This window comes from Ceratosolen solmsi, unplaced genomic scaffold (assembly GCF_000503995.2).
Source record: "Ceratosolen solmsi marchali unplaced genomic scaffold, CerSol_1.0 scaffold6, whole genome shotgun sequence".
Taxonomy (NCBI): Eukaryota; Metazoa; Arthropoda; class Insecta; order Hymenoptera; family Agaonidae; genus Ceratosolen; species Ceratosolen solmsi.
Window position 1 is genome coordinate 11,777,883 of NW_011948414.1, and position 18,702 is coordinate 11,796,584.

The following is an 18,702-nucleotide window of genomic DNA, read 5'->3' on the forward strand; positions in this document are numbered from 1 at the left end:
ATTATTAATATGTTAAAACAAATAAAGAAGAAGAAAAATTATACAAACAATTTAGATATATTTTTACAAAGGAGTTCACTTTGAAATATACATAAGAAACGAAACAAAAAATTGAGGTAAAGTTGTAAGCAAAGACCAAAACAGATGAAACAGTGTGATAAAGAAAAGAATGTGAAGAGATAAAATGGTGAGAACAGAACTAGGATATAAAGAACAGTGAGGATACCAGAGAAGAGAAGGGTAGATGTATTATCGAATAGTATCTTTGCCGGTAGCGGTGGTTGTTTTCACCAGAACACAGCTATTGCATTAGCTCAAAAAAATATGAAGCGAATCCATTTTATTACCTTTTAATTTCCTTTTTAAATATATATCTATAAATAAATAAATATATAAGTAAACAAATATATATATATATATATATATATATATATATACACACACATACGTGTTATACGAAGGTCAATTTTTTTTCAATATAAACATATATTTATACGTATCATTATATATTACATGTAGATCACTATCGGTGAGTTAATTTAAAAGACTAATTCGATAAAATATTAAAAATATTGATAAAAGATTTTAATAAAATGTCAGTAAAGATGTGGTTTCTTCTTTTATCTAGATTTAAGTAATTTACAAGTAGTCATAAAATTTTTATCAATATAACTTCTGAATATTTTTCTTATCTTTTTTAATTGTAATACAATATAATAAATTATATATTATTTGAATATTATAAATGTTACAAATATAGATTTATAATTTTTTTTACTTAATTTTAAATTCTCATAACGCCACAAATTAATTCAACAACGATTAACGACCAGTGCTATGTAGAAATAATTTAAAAAATAATGTTATTAACAATAGCATAAGTAGAAATATTCATTTATAACTCATGTTCTTTATTACTTTAGTATTTCTTATTCTATAAAACATTATCTGTTCAAATATAAAAATAGAAATAACAGTTTAAATAAAATTTGTTTTTACTGATAGTTAAATAAAAACATAGATATTGAAATTCATTGTAGTATTATTGTTACACTTAGTGAACGAATATTATGAATAATGTATTAATAAAATATAGTAAAATGAATTAACGTGATTTACCAAGCTCGTATGTAATCGTAATGATGTGGGGAAAATTTGCAAACGTTCATAAGTGGCATCTGGCTAAACAAGCTGTTGCTTAATGATTAAATTTCATGTTCGTTAGATAATTCATTCTAGTATGTGTTGTCTAACGTTAGCTTAATACTTTTACACAGTATTAGTATCATAAATAATATAATAATTAACAATAATAATAGTCGAATAATAATTGAATATTTCAACAGAATTGGCCAAATACCTGATTTTTCTATTTGTTGTTTCGTAATTATTATTGGCATAGAAGAAATTTAGAAATGAAAAATATTTGACCTTTCAATTAAATATAATTTATGAAATACCTACATTTCATTAACAGCTACATACGCAAAAATATAATTAATAATAAAATAATATTTACTTTTCAAAAATATATAATGAAAATATTACAATGAAAATGATTCTTCGAAAATAAAGATTTATCAATCCGTTAAAAATATATAAATTTTATTTATCTCATTACACATTTATTCTTGGTTTTTAATAATGTTTGTAATTCATGTTTATAATATTACTCTTATTGTTGTAAGTAGTCTATATGGTAATATAGTAATTTCAATTTAAAAATAAACTCACCAAGAATTTGACTCAAAATAGTTCTACCATCTTCTCCCAAACAGGCACTGCGGGCATCAAAAGAGTTTGTAAATTGAACAAATGCATACCCCTTATGCATAGAGATACCTAAAACAAAAAATGAAAAATAATTAAATTGAAAAAATGTAATAAATTTTCTGTACAGAATTATTATCTTCTAGAATATTTCTATTATTTATATTTTAACAATTTATATAAAATATATAAATATTTTGATGTTAGTTTAATGATAGCATAAAAAATTTCATTTCACAAAACATTAATTAAAATATACTTATATAAATATAATAATTTCTTTATATCCTTAATTCATATTCATCTATGATGTATATTCTATATTTAAGATGTACTCTCAGATTATGAAAACTAAAAATGCACATTATATTCCAAAACTAATTTAAAACGTATCAGAAAAAGTTATGCGTTGTGATTACATATCACATACACGAATTACTAAATCATAAATATTAAACTTCTACCTTTAAATTAAAAATTACATGAACTTATGAATTTATTTAGTTTTACCAGATTAACATAACAAAAACTTGAACTTTTCTTATTAATCTTCATTAATCATCAAAGAAAATTTTATTCGGAAGTTGATATATACTCTTTATATAAATGAATAGGTTAAAAGAAATATTCTCGACCATCTCATTTATTCTTTTATTTTATTTAATCAATTAATTAATAGATAACGTAATGATTTAATTTTATAACCTTTTTTAGATACCAATACTTTATATAACTTAACGGAAACTAGTATAAATCAATAAGAACAGCTCAAATTATGGACATTATAAGAGAATATTTACACTCAATTTACAGAGATAATTACTTGTATTACATTTCATTAACGCAAGCAAGAAGCTTATCAAGTTTCCTATACATATGATAAATCTGAAAAATATAGGTTTCTGAAAAATCTATGTTTATTCGAGTGAATCCTTATTGTTTTGGGATACTTTATTGAAAGGTATCACGTGGAAAAATAAGCTGTTTATCAGTCGTTAACAGACAGCTCCCATTATAGATGGAATTTAAAAGCTTTAAATCATGGGAACTTCTTTTTAACATTTTATGATGTTTGTAAATAAGTGAGAATTAGGCTGTTTTTTTTTGGACGTCATTTATTTTTTATAATTTTAATAAGATTACCTTTATTTATATATTTAAATAAAAATAGTTTAAAATAACTAATAAATTGTATATATTATTTGCATTTATTTCTTCAAATTGATGGTCCATATCAATTATCAAGAGCAAAGAAGAATGTACCATACAACTAAAAAATGAGATAAAAAAATGTAAATTAAATACATACGTGTATGAAATTTTACACATGTATGTAAATGTCCATATAATAAATAAAATAAGAATCTCTAGTCTAGTAACGTATTCAATAATTTAATTAAGTATATAATTTGAGCTTGTAATGTTTAATAATAAATTATTTAATACTATATTTTATTTAATAATGAATTTTTAAATGACTTATATATACTTATTTTACGATTGATTATACAGATTGCTTATTAAAAAAAAAAAAGATTAAATTTACGAAACATAAGATTTTTCTATTATTAATAATTGGAATAATTTTTATTTTGAAAATGGATTATATAAAATATTACTAATTCCATGAAAGGTATTTTTAATATGTTGTTAATTTATATATATATATATATATATATATATATATATATATATATATATATATATACGAGTTTATAACGAATTAACTATGAGAGTAATAATACAAGTTGGCTAAGATTTAAACTTCGAAGAACATAGTCTTAAAAAATTTGAAATATGTACAAATTAAAAATGTAATAAGAAATTCGAATCATTAGAAATTCAAAGAGTGAAATTGACATCGAATAGAATTGTTTCACTCACTAAAGAAATTTGTTTGCAGTGACTACAAAAGTGTATACAAATGGTTTCAAATAAATATCAATTGCCAAATTTGTTTATAGGTAAGTCAAATCTTCAGTTTTTCCGCGAAGCCTTGTAAATTAAAATTTTATTAATAGTAATATATCAAAGTAATTATATTCTTATTTAAATAAAGGAATTAAATTATCTTTTATATTATGCATGTCTGTCTGAAAAAGATAAATTAATAAAATCCATGACTGATCTAGTGGATATACTCTACATACCAACACTATCATGAGGCAAATGACAGATATAACTAATATTACTTTCTAAATTAAATCACTTCAGTAGCCATAATCTCCGTTGATTTAATTCGTCTCTAAATTACGATTTTGCCGACATAACATTATATATTTAGTTGTATCTAATTTTATTCTAATTTAAATTGAACTCTATATTTTAACAAGGGTTAGAAGTTAGACTGTAACGGGACAATTAAGGGAGGAAAAAAAATTGAAATATGAATTTATGTAAACTACAGCTCCTGAATACTTTATAAAGAACATTTATAGACTACTAAAAATATATAAAGTATAATAGCACTAAAGACTTTGATAATTATAAGTAAGTAAAGCCACAAAAAATAAAATGAATATTTTTTAGAATTATATTTGTAATTTTACCAAATCTCTTAGATTTAATTCTTGTCTTATTAATTATTGCAACAATTAAGTCTGATTCGTTAAAATTATTAATATTCTAAATCATTAAAGAAAGAAAATGGTAATTAAACTTATGACCAGTTTCTTAATTAAATATGCAAATATTAAAAAAACTTTACAGCAGATTTACTCAAGTTGTTCTATTCAGTATCAGTTGTTATATACAGTAAATTTCCTTACACCATTTAAATTAAGAGGGCAAATTAATTTATCAATGTAATTTATTAATTAATTAAATTTGTTCAATTATGATACGTATAATTTATACAAAAATTAACAATGTATTATACAATAAATAATTATTTTTGCGTACCTGCTAGTCGACCGTATCTTTGAAACATACGTTCAACATCAGTTTTACTGCATTGAAAAGTATTGAGATTTCCAACAAACACGCGTGAGTTCACAGCTTGTGGATCTTGTGAATTTGTTTGATTTCCCACTTTACTCATCTTCATCTCCTATAAGATAAAAAAATACTATATTCAATATTAAATAAGATGTATAATTAATAATTATCACATAAAAATGTTAATTTATAATTATAAAATGTGTAATAATATTTTATTGAGTATAAGGTTCAGTAAAAGTAGGATTACTTAATAATATAATCAAATTAATTAATACTACTTAATAATAAAATTAATTACTTTTTGAAAAAGTATAAATAGTACATTATATATCAAATTTTTTAATAAATGATATATTTAATATTTTAACGAATTATAAATATTATATAAATTTTATATTTTATTATATTATATTATTATGCTCTTATACCTTCATATATGAATTGAATTGAATATGAATATTCAAATATATATGAATCAATAATTAATTATTCTAATATACTTATGTCCAAAAATTTCTGACATTGTACGGTTCTTTCTTTAAATAAGCAAACTTTATAAAATAAAAGTAATAAACCTATTATTATTGCATTGAAATACTTTTTTATATAGTTCAAAATATATTTGAATATTTAAATATTTATTGTCTAAGTATTTGTATACTCTGTTATATAGTAATCGTATAGTAATAAATAATGTTGAATTGAATTACATTAATTTTCAAATCTATAAAAATACATTTCATTAAAGAATTCAATCTCTTTAAAAAAAATGATATTTTTAAATAAGAAAAGATTTAAAAATTTTTTTTTTTTTTTACAAAATTTATGAATTATATGGAGTGAATCAGAAAATTTTAATTAGTTTAAAAAATGTAGCTGACAATTGAATGAAGATGATGAAGAAAAGAGATAAATAGAAAGGAGGTATTTATCACCAATCACCATTAATCACCAAATAATGTAACTAAATGTTGGATAGGTATGGCAGCGAAGACAAGTGGAATAATTAAGGACTAGGTTAAGAGTATAAGAATAGAAGTATGTAAAATTCAGAATAAATGTTGTGCAAGAACTAAAGTACTCACAGTAATAATGAAATTAAAAATAGAAATGTTACAAAGATATTTTTAATATGAATCTAATTGAGATGAATATTATAAATAGAATATTTAACAGCTCAAATAACGAATTAAATCATAAATTCCTATCACTCTACTTCTTGTACGGTTTCAATTATTTAATTGACATTTTTGTAAATTTTAATAAATGTAATTGTAATATATATAAAATAATAACTTATTTTTAAATATATTTCTTATTTAGCATATTTGTAATTTAGTGAATACTGTAACATGGCATAAATTAATAACAGAAATGAATTAGAAAATAATCTGTATCATAGATAATGAGCCAACGGGCTTAAGCGCATATAAATAAATTAATAATAGTATTAATAATTAATAAATAAAATAATAAAAAATAATAATTGATAAAAAGTATGAATTGATGATAAAGGAGAAAAACTATGATAAAACTAAAAAGTCCCAATTTGCATTGATATATTATTATAGTAATAAATTATGTTTAAGTTTTTTATGAAGTTCTTTACTTTGAATTCCTTTTACTGAAGTTGACATTTAATAATTGGTAAGAAGGATTAAACGATAATATATTTTCATAAATGGTATGTTATGTAGTCAACTTTTAAATAATATGAAATTATCATAATATGAAATTTTATAAAATTGCTTTAAACTACATTTAGTCCACTCAAAAAATTAAACGATAATGTGACTTTAAAAATCTCTTGAAATAAAAAACAATTAGAAAAGTTTATGGTTTTTTAATGTCAGTTTTACCAACCACATTTTAAATTAGTTATAAATTAAGTTTAATTAGAAAACTCGTATTTCAAAGTTGAATACTTTCTTATATTATTATTTTTTAATCATGCGGTTTTGCAACGTCGATAAAACAATGAAATGACGCTAAAAGAAAAGAAATGGAAAACCAGACTTTCAAGTTGCAAAAGGCTCTTTAAAGGATCGGAAATCAGTCTGAAACATTCGTAGTAGTGAGCCGATACTGTTTTTCGATCCTCTAACATGAAACTGGTTTTCCTAACCCTTTTCTCTCATTCCATCTTGTCGTTCCATTCCTCACCTTAATCAAGCGGAAATTACTGCCGTGAAGATGTCACGTGGGAGGCTTTCTGTTCACTCCCGTGCATTCACGAAGGAAAGTTTAAATCGGAATGTTCTAAATCGAATCACGTCCGATATTTGAAAGGATGACTGGAAGCTATGTGAGAATTCACGCTACACGCGACCAAATGAAAATGAAAAAAGCATTATTTCTTCAATTTCCTTATTTTAATAGAAATCATTAAGAAAAAAATTTATGTATACCCGAATGATGTTGAAAATAATATAAAATTAATTAAAAAAAACCGAAACAAAAATTTAAGTTCTTATTTATAAAATTATACTTTTATAAAGAAGACATTTACTAAATATTTTGTCTTATAGATATAAATATTTTCATTGATTAATATTTTATCAGCTCTTGTAGAATTATCTAATTTTAAATTTCTAGGAATTATTATAAGAATTTTTATCTTTAATTGATTCTATTGTTCAAAAGTATAAAATAATATTATGACGTATCATAAAGAATTAACTTGATACTTTATTGATTGAAATAAGTTATTGTATAGAACTTGAAAATACTAATTTATATTCTCGCATTTGGGCAAATATTATAGAAAAATATAATTTAAATGATAATAGATTTAAATTAAATAGCCTATAAATAATTTTACTATTTCTAATATATTTACTGTTCAATAACTAAAATAAATATTTTAGATCTTTATTAAAATAAGAAAGAATGTCAAAAATAAAAATAAAATTTATGAATAAAAAAAAATTGAAAGAATTTAAAATAAGATGTAAATAATTTAACTATTCAGATTGATGCATTAAATTTATCAGAATGAATTGAATTTAAAATCAATTCATTTTTAAAAATTTTTTTAAATTACTATATATACATTTTTTTTAATTTTTATAATTAATATTTTTTATAAGTACAACTTGTGTCATTAGTTTTTAATAAGGTTATTATCTAATAATTAACTTTATTCCCATAAGAATAACAACATACATAAAGCAAATAAAAATAAAAATCATTAGTAGATTATATTTCAGCTTCATTTTTTTAATATTAATATTTTTGTGTTTAAAATCCATATTGTGATTCATATCGTGAAGCATTGTAATTGTAAAAATTAATGAGTATGAAAGCGCATTTATACTCATATATATGTATATACATGTATATTCGGGCGTGCGTCCATTGGTTTAAGTTACAATATACATATATATATACATGTATATTCGGGCGTGCGTCCATTGGTTTAAGTTACAATATACATATATATATACATGTATATTCGGGCGTGCGTCCATTAGTTTAAGTTACAATATACATATATATATATTTTCTTCGCAATAGCGTAGTTCTAATTGCATCACGTATATCGTCTAGAAGGCGATATGTCAGTAAGAAATTGGACTTTATAGTAATCACGCCACTACAAATGGAGAAGGGAAAACACTCTGACAAATTTATTTCAAAAATTTTTTATTCCAATGTTTGTTAATTATAATAAAAATATTTTATTTCTGTACACTGAATGATATTTTTACTTAATTTATTACTTTATTTACACTATTAAATTATATAAGTAGTAGGTTTAGTTATCGATTAAATAATATTATTAATAGTTGCAGAATATGTAGCGAAAACCAATCTTTAATAATTTACATTTAATATAAATTCATATGACATTTAATAGTATTAATTTTATTAACTGCTGTTATGTCTTAATGTCTAAATACATCGTTCATAACTGTTTTTTAAATTTATTATATCATGTAAGAATTTTTGTAAATCTATTTCATAAATATTTGTTTATATATAATTAAATTTTAGTAAATTATAAGTAAATGATTTCAATGACAATTAAATAAATAAATTTCCATTACGTAATTTATTTTTAGTTACTTTCAGTGATTTTTTTGCAATAGTCTAAATAGTACTAATTTGTCACAAAAATTATAGAAAGTATCTTGTCTTTTTATAATTCATACATATATGCAATTGTTTAAATTGTGGAATGATATAACAATGATAATTAAAGGATCATAATTTAGACAATCCCGTAATTCTCTTTATTCACATTTCATTATTCAAAATATTACATTATATATGTAAGAACAAAAACTAAATAAATAACTAAATATTCGAAATAAAACATACAAATAATTTAAAAATCTCCATGATATTGTTTGATATATGTAAAAGACGACAATCAATTTTTTTCAAAAAACCCTTTATGATTTTTAATGTACATATCCATTTAAAACTTATTGTCTCGTGTATTCAAAAGCTTACAAATATTAAAATACATCCATTATTATTTGTATAAATATTAAAATAAAGAATATATACAAATATTTTATTGCATTCACTTCTAGTGATGTCTATAAATGTTAAATAATTTATTTAAATTAAGAATATTAAATTTATTACTAATAATTAGATAGTTATAGTTTAATGTCAATTTGTACATAGTCATTATATAATTAATATTCAGATGTTATAAAAAATTAATATATTATATATAGTATATATTATTCATAGTATATATTCTACAACTGCTTTATCATTAATTTATTACATTGTATTGAACTACATTTTATTTCAAATTTCACGCAATTATATAAAAAAATTACTTAGATTTAATAAAATGCATTATTTTAGAAATTAGCCTAATTATGTAATAAGAAATTTTGTATATTCGTAAAATATTGTATCATTAATACACTTTTTCGACAAATAACAAATTACAATTAAAAAAAAAAACAATACTTTAATTACAGAATGAATGCTTTTAGTTATAGAGCGCTTAATATAATTTAATATATACTATCAAATAATACGTAATTTATACATAATATTTTGATACTTTTTTTTGTATCCAATCTTCATCGAATAAATAAGAAAAATTTTCTATTCTAACAGCTGATACTATCACAACAATGACAGAAAAATATATAAAATTTATTTAACATACATAAAAAATGGTTCTCATTAATTTTAAAGAACAATGAAATTCTTGGATATTACAATATGAATAAACAAATGAATTTTTAAAAAATATATTTAGAAAATATATACGAAATAATTTGATTAAAAACGAAAGATAAACAAATATAAATTATTTCACCATGATTAATACTTCGTGTTTAATGGAATAATAAAATATTTCACATTTAATAATATACCTAAAAATGTGTACAATATTTCAAGACATAAAAAAAGTTTCGTTCTTATTGGGATATAAACAGTTTTTAATAATGAAATTAATTTTATATCATACAATTATGTTAAGCTTTTGAAATAATTGTTTTAATTAATTTGATTGTAAGATTTTGAAATAATTCTTTCAATTTTAAATCTAAATGAGCATTAATAGATTATTAAATAAACATGTAAAATAAGCGTATTAATAGTATTTTTATAATTTGTTTTTGACTATAACTATTTCTTGAACAATTGTGACTTTATTACTTTGCACTCTGCTACACTTATAACAGTTATACCATTATATTTTATTTCACTTATGTTTCAATTCAATTAATAGAATTTTGAAAAAATGTATATAACTTTTAACCATCATTAATTAAATAAGGATGGAAATAATAACTTACGCTTATAATTTTAAGAATTTTATATGCATGTATTATATTATACTTACTTATCATAGGATATTTATAGAATTCATTCTTTCTTTCAATAAATATTTTAATTTAATAAATATAATGTTATATTACATAATTTTATCTATTTTTCTACTTTCAACGCGAAATAGATGAATTGCAAAGCAAATATACTGTCAACATAAATTTTTGCAAATTGAATGAATGAATGAAATATATTTGCTAATTTTTATCTTTTAATTTTTGGCTTTAAATTTACTATTTTAAGTTTAGTTTTTAAAACAAACATTATGATATAAAAACACATTTTCTATTAGTACATAGTTTTTTAGGTTATAATTTGTTTACGTAATGATAAATTTAAGAAATAGTGGAAGGAATCATTTGAAAAGGAAGATGAGAAAAAATATAAGAAAAAGTTTTACGAAGTATTTTTTTTTTTTATTTTTGCACACGAGACATTCAAAATGTTCGCTGCTTTATCTTGATGGTTCAATGTAAAAGTAAGAGAAGATTTATTAACTTCAAATGTCGTTGAGTTTCTTACAATGCCAAGTAAATTAAAATGTCAGGCCAAACTTTATTTTTGTGTTTAAATCCTGTTCTTCTCACATTATTTCATATAACTGTCTGTTTAAAATATTTTTAGTATTACATAACAAATAAATAAGTTGCAAAAATACCAATAAAATATAATCCATTATTCAGCAATATGTTATAAAAAAATGAATTAATTTTTTGGAATTAAAACATAATTTATGCATTTATATGTATCTGAAAATGACTTATTTTGAACAATTACGGAAAAGGTGAAATCATTAAAATCCTTTTTAATAGTAATTTAAAATTCTAGATAAAATTTATATGATAGAATAAATAAGTGAGAGTTTCTTCAGGTAATATGAGTGATGATAATCTTATAAGTGTATTCTTGTAGTATGGTGCGTGATTGACGCCACCGATTGCCTCTACCGATACAATACTATTAATATTGTTATAAATCGCAATGAAATTAAAATAAATAAAAAATTAAAATATGAAGAAAGAAAAAAAGAAACACTCAAAAGGAAATCTGTAATTATTTTAATTAATTTGAAAAACTTCATCTTACTGGAAATAGTCCGTATTTTTTTTTCGCTTAAGGCATAAGTAGTAAAAAATATTGGTCACAGATTGTAATAATTTAAACATGTATTTATATAACTAAATTTTAATTTTTAAGAAATATTTATGATATTAAAAATATTTAAAATAATAAAATTAAACTTATTTTAAACAATCCAGCAAATCTGTATGGAAAATCTAATTTTGATAAAAATAAAAAGAAAAAAACTAAATGATAAGGCGATGAAAAGATATGAATTTCTCTTCATTTGTATTAATTAAATTCATGTGGGAAATAATTATTATCGACGTTATTGAATATTACTTTAATTGTGATATTGAAACATATTTACAATTTACCATTTACTATTACATTCAGCTCTCATAAAGTTTAAAGATTGCAAGTTTATTGTGTGTTTGTGTGGGCATTTGTCAAAATGATTTTACTAGTGGCGTACTAGATATTATCAAGTCGATTGGTTAAACCTACGTGATTACATACATAAGCATGAATATATTAATTCATAATATACATTAAACATTTTGAAATATTATACATCTCGTAGAAATTCAACAAATTTCTCATATTAAGGTGCATTTTAAGAAATCTGTTTATGCACATGTGACATGTTACATATTATTTATATATCAAGAAAATTTTTTCTGTTTTCATTAGTAAATTGGTAGAAAGGAAAATCTGTAAAAGACAAATACAAATTTTGTGAAAATGCTTTTTTAAATTCCACATTCGGGTATAATTGCAGTTAACTATAAGACTGTTTGTAATTTTAAAATCAAATATTCTGAAAAAAAGAAATATACATAAGGAGGTAATAAGAAGTTAGTGGAGCTTAAAGAAAACAAGTTTACTTGAAAATGTAAACACATACTTATAAAATATTATGAATAAATAAAAAATATTTTCGAGATATAGACATATTTGATATTAAATGATTGTATTCTTTTCATTTGGAAAACAAATTTTAGCTTTCTTATAATATTAAGAACTGAGTAATAAATAATAGAGTGACAATAAACATTATTTATTTTATCGTATTTAAATTCACCTAATACCATCTAATTTTTTTAGTTCATGCATATAAGTAGAGTATAAAAATATATCACAAGTATTCATTATAAATTTTATATAATTTTAATCATGTATTTATATCATATATCTGTCATTGATATTGCTGTAAGCGAAGTAAATTAAAAAAAATATGAAATTATATTTTATATATTTTATTAGAATTTCTTTATTTATTAAATTTTATATTAAATTTGTATTAATATAAACATATTATAAACAAAATAAATAAAATAATATATTTCATAAAATAAAAAAAAAACTGTATATATAATAAAAATTATAATTAAGTGTAAAAAATGTAACCATTATTTATAAAATAAATCAAATTGAAATATGAATGTTTCAAAATGAAGGGATTATTATGTCCAGAGTCCTGATCTGGAATAGAAATATATATATATATATATATATATATATATATATATATATAGAGAGAGAGAGAGAGAGAGAGAGAGAGAGAGAGAGAGAGAGAGAGAGAGAGAGACAGAGAGAGAGAGAGAGAGAGAGAGAGAGAGAGAGAGAGAGAGAGAGAGAAAAAGAGAGAGAGAGAGAGAGAAATGCTAATGAAACAGTTAGTCCACGTTAAATATTTCATTGAAATAAATCGTCAATCTTGAATCGCATATCTTACCAAGAATTTCAACGATCTTACTGTTCTCATATACATCAGCTTTAGGCTTCTAGTAATTGCGTACTGCATACTGGCGTGAACTATGCATTCACTGCGATTTGATAGCTATATCGTATACGCACTTGAAATTAATGACATTTTGGTAATATTTACCAAATATTGTTACAAAAGTATAATATAACATTTATCATTATTATATCGATATTCATTATTTAATTTAATAAAGTAATACTCAATTTACTATAAGAGATAGATTTACATTTATTATATTAAAATTATTAACCATAAATTAAGTAAAACAAATAATAAACTATATATTAATATTAAATGGAAATATTAAAGTTTATATTTTATTTAATTTAAATTTACTTCTAATTAACAAAGTTTAATGTAATTTATTATGGCCAATTCTTAAAGTTGTTCTTTCCTATTTCTCGTTTTATATCATAGAATTATTCGTCCAAACTTATAAATTCTGTTTATTTTTTAATCTTTTGCATTTCCCATGTCTGGAAAGCGATACTATTATAATACGTATTATTAAGCCTACAAATTAATATCGTTTTTTTTTCTAATAATTTTTTAATTTTTTTCTGTTATAGACTTTTCAAAACAAGTCGTATTAGAATTGTGATAAAAAATAATTAATACATATCCAGTAATTTAAGTTCATTCTGATTTATTAATATAACTTGTAAAATTAATTATTATTTCAGTTTTTTAATGAGCATTAAAAAGAAGGTTTAGTATTTGTAATATGATTATGTATCATTTAATATAAATAAAAAATCATGTTTGAAAATAATCTTTGAAATGTTATGTATTTATTCAAAACAATAATAGTAAAATAAATTATAATTATTTATAAAAAGTATATAGAAAAAGTAAATAATCCCAATTATTTATAAAATAATAATAGCAAAATATATTAAACACGCACAAGACTTACTTATGTAAATAATAAAATAGTCAATTAATTATATGATATAATAATAAATAAATTCAAATAATGTCAGGTGAGACTTCATTTTGAATTATTGTGTGTATTTGCTAATGAATCTTCAAACTCGAAGTTAAATGAAATATATTTCGATATACATTAATAAGTGTCGCTGAAATGAAAAGTGAAAGAGGTATATGTTTCACTCTATTTCATTAGAACAATAATAAATGCAATAAATGAATGACCGTCTATTAAATAAGAATGAGTCGTTGATTAAAATGCCAAACTATTAAATGCCAGACAAGTAATAGATTTAAAAGCATAAAATAATAAAAAAAAAAAAAAAAAAAAAAAAAAAAAAAAACAAAAACTAATATAACATAGAACATATAGACGAATCGATAACAGAAAAATATGTCTCATTCTTTTTCAATTTATATATTATTGATACTTATAATTTGCTCCACACTCAACAGTACCTTCTATAATCGGAATTTTCAAAGCTTCAATAGTAAAATGAACAATCTTTATTTTAGCAGACGTATTTTTTTTTATATTGATGCACTTCAATACAAACAATCGTTTTTATTTAATTTTTTATTTTATAAATATTTATTTTCTTTTTAATATTTTAATAATATAAATTGTATAAATATTTATAAATAAATTTTATAAACCATTTATTACATTTTTTTTAACAAAACCAATTTAAGTAAATTATTATCTATAATTTTTAATTAATCAATCAATTTGTTCTTAATTAATTGCACTTGGAAATAATATATTTAATAACATACTAATTACATTTATTATAACTCAATATATGATTCTATTATTAATGTTAATATAAAAATTATCATAATAAATAATTTTATAATTATTTTAATTATTTTCAGAACGATTCTCAATTTTCATACAGGTTGTAGATGATGTACACAATTGAATATATATCTATCGCAGCTTAATAATAAAAAAACATATGAATATTCAAACGTTGTGATAAAATACAAATCATATACAAAATAGTGTCGTAAATATAAATTTTACGAAATAAAAGGAGCAAAATATGAAGTAGCACACGACAAGAAAATAAGCTAAGAATAGACAATATAATATCCGTATTTTAATAATAAGTGAACATAATATCAGTACTTTCGTTAGTAATGATAATAAGTATTTCACAGTCAATATTTATATAAATTATGGGCATAGATGCAGATGTAAATCCAATGAAATGTCAAAACACTGAAGAAAAAAGGGAAAAGGGAAAACTAGATAAATGTCCATTCGTCCATTGTAGCAGATGCGTAAGAAATTTGAGAAAATAGAGGCAGTCAGCAGCGGAAATAGCTTTGGCATAATTACACATGATACTGTATCAAGTTATGGTCACTGTATGCAACATGTTTAGAAAAAAAAGTTGTCCCATTTTTTATCTCTATACCATTTGCTCTATTTTTTGGCATTCTATAGATTCTTCTGATATATTCCTGTATTTTTAATTTTTAACTTGACTTGCTTAAATAATTAACAAATTAAAGACGTGAAATAAAAAAAAAATAAGATTATACATGGAAAATAAGACCGTAATTTTTTTTGGTTAATAATAAATTATTATATAATAATATTAATATTTAATTTTACAAGGATAAGATCCCACGTTATTTTTATTTTATTAAAATTCAAAATATATTTTCATTAAAACGATATTTTTAATAAATTATAAATTTATAATTAATACCGATTGGTTATATTAACTTATCGATTAAATAATTAGTTAAACATTTAATTAATCATTGAATTCAAATTTTAATAAAAAGAGCCGTCTATTAGTTTAAAAATGCTCTGAGTATGTTCAAGTAGGTGCATGGTTATTTTCCACTATTGATTAGCACGTCATAGATTTTTACGCCCTTTGCAAAACGACATTTACAGTGACGGTTAGAATGAAAAGAATGCCGATAAATATGAAAAAAACCTACCTTAAAATAAATAAATAGAACAAATATTAATTTAGAAAGCAAAGAATAAGCAGTTCATTCATGTTTTACGAATCTAACAAAAAGAGAAACTCAAAAGATTTTGGACAGACAAGGCTTTCTGACAATGTAACTAGTATAAAGAAAATAAATAGAATACTAGGCGAATTCAACAAAATGAAAATTACACAAAGACAAAAGTTTAATTGTTCTATCTTGCGAATTTTTTCTACAAGAAATTAATATTTTCACGAAAAAATTCGAAAAAAAAGTCATACTCAAATACCTTTTTGTGGGCTATAAGTTAAGAATTTGGAATGGCATATACACATTTCGAACATATAATCATTACATTTTTCTTATTCTCTTTCTTAATAAAAATAAATTATTTCAAATAGTAAATGCACAGAATTTAATATATATTCAAATATTGTAATAAAAAGAGCACTGTAAATGTATGTATAAAGTTAAGGCAAATATTACTTATAATTTAATATAATATAATGTTAATGAATTTCATTAATTCATTCAAATAAATTCAGTCATTAGTAATAAAATGTTAAGTAATTTTTTGATTGTGTACCTTAGTGCACATGAATTCTATTAAAAGATTTAAGAATAATTTGAAAGTTGAATATTGACAAAAACACATATTCCTTTAAATGTGAAGCAATAAATAATCTATAATATATATTATTAACGTATTTTTCCTTTTCGTTACAATATTATGAACTTTTAAAAAATCTATTCAGATGTATGTAATAATACACAGATAGTATAATAAATTATATATGTAAATTATTTATAATTGTGCAAGATTAACATTATAATTCTTTCTATTTTTATTTATTTATATATAAACATTAATTTTCTATATTACACTGATTCTATTTCTTTATTTTAAAAATTTCGTGATTATTAATTTCTCTTTTTCATTAAGTTTTTCACCACTTTTAAACCTTCTTTTTTAAAACTTCTTTACAAATCAAATTTATAATATATTTTAAGCACAAAATAGATTTTATTTTTTTCAATTTCATTATATTACTGATATTATGTTAATGTAATTTGTTAATGATCTACAGATTTTGTAATGTACATTTAATGTGCTATTTTTAAATGCTTATGTAAATATAATTTATTATTGAATGTTACATAATGATATAAAATACAATACCGAAAATAACTCTAGAAATAGTATTTAAGTTGTATAAGATGTTCATTTATACTAGGTTTAATAAATCTATTTATTAAATTAAAGCCCTGAATTCCTAACTTATTTTTAACTTATTCCTATAATTATATATAATTATAAAGTATATATAATTATTTATATATATATATAAATAGAAGATATATATCAATATATACAATTATTTATAGTGTTATTTTATAAGCTAATTTGATTAAAAAATTTAGGATATTGAAATGTATAGCTGAAAAATATAAGAATAGGTAATTCATCATATTAATTTGTACTAGAAAAAAACTTACAAATAATTATTCTTTTAATACTGAGTATTTGAATTAATGGCATTAAAGTATCGAGTGTTTTACTTATAATACTTATTAAAAAACTAATCATTAAATCACTTAATGTAAAATTTTATCATATAAGCAACTATCCTTCCAGTATTTAAATAATACAAAATTGAAAGTCCAATTATATAAAATTTGAAATAGATTCGATAGAAAAACAATAAAATACCTGAATGAAATGCATAATCGGGAACTTGAATGTAGGATTATATAATGTATCAATATTTTGTGTCAAAACATCTTGAAAATATGCCAAAATTCTAACAAAAAACTGCAACATGAAGAAACAGTGAACGAGGAAATAAAATGATTCACGCTTCAGCACCAGTGGATTAAATTACCAAAGCAAGGAATGCGTTTATTTATAAGTTTACCACGATTATGAGACACAGAGTTTGTATGTAGTTGAACTTCTAACGGGTATCTTTTCTTTAAAATAAAATATAAAACATCACACAGATGACGTATCTTCAAATGCGTGAAAATCCCGATTTATGTATAAGCACCATAATTAAAAGAAACATATGTTCAGGAAAAAGAGACCCTGTTCATGATTTTAATGAAAACTGGAAACTGTCTCATACTTTTTGATAAATTTTTATTTACTGTTATAATAACCAAATAAAGCTTTATTAATTTTCCATCGTGATAAGAATTTCTTCAACTGCTTTTTTATTCATTTCAATATATAATTAAAAAGTAATTATTTTTAAGTTTGAAAACAATTAGACATATGTGTATTTAAAAATCTATTAATTTATTATTCGTTAAATAATATTGATAAATATTTCAAATTAAACTACAATACTTGAGTACATTAGTTTTGAAAATTTAGCTATTTAAAAGAAAAACTACGCAATTACTCGAGTAGTTGAAAAATAAATATTATGATTTGTATTATATTATTCTTAAACTGAATT

At 21.3% G+C, this 18,702-nt stretch overlaps 1 protein-coding gene across 1 annotated transcript in view; it reads right to left on the reverse strand.

The window, feature by feature from the left end:
* The window catches only part of LOC105368089 (uncharacterized), a 58,817-nt gene extending 54,001 nt beyond the window's left edge, over positions 1-4,816 (reverse strand). Inside the window, exons 1-2 of the mRNA XM_011506994.1 lie at positions 4,672-4,816; positions 1,735-1,842 (exon numbers count right to left, since the gene is read on the reverse strand). Of these exons, the coding sequence (XP_011505296.1) occupies positions 1,735-1,842; positions 4,672-4,816 (253 nt within the window). The remainder of the gene's footprint in view (positions 1-1,734; positions 1,843-4,671) is intronic.
* Positions 4,817-18,702: the final 13,886 nt, after the last annotated feature.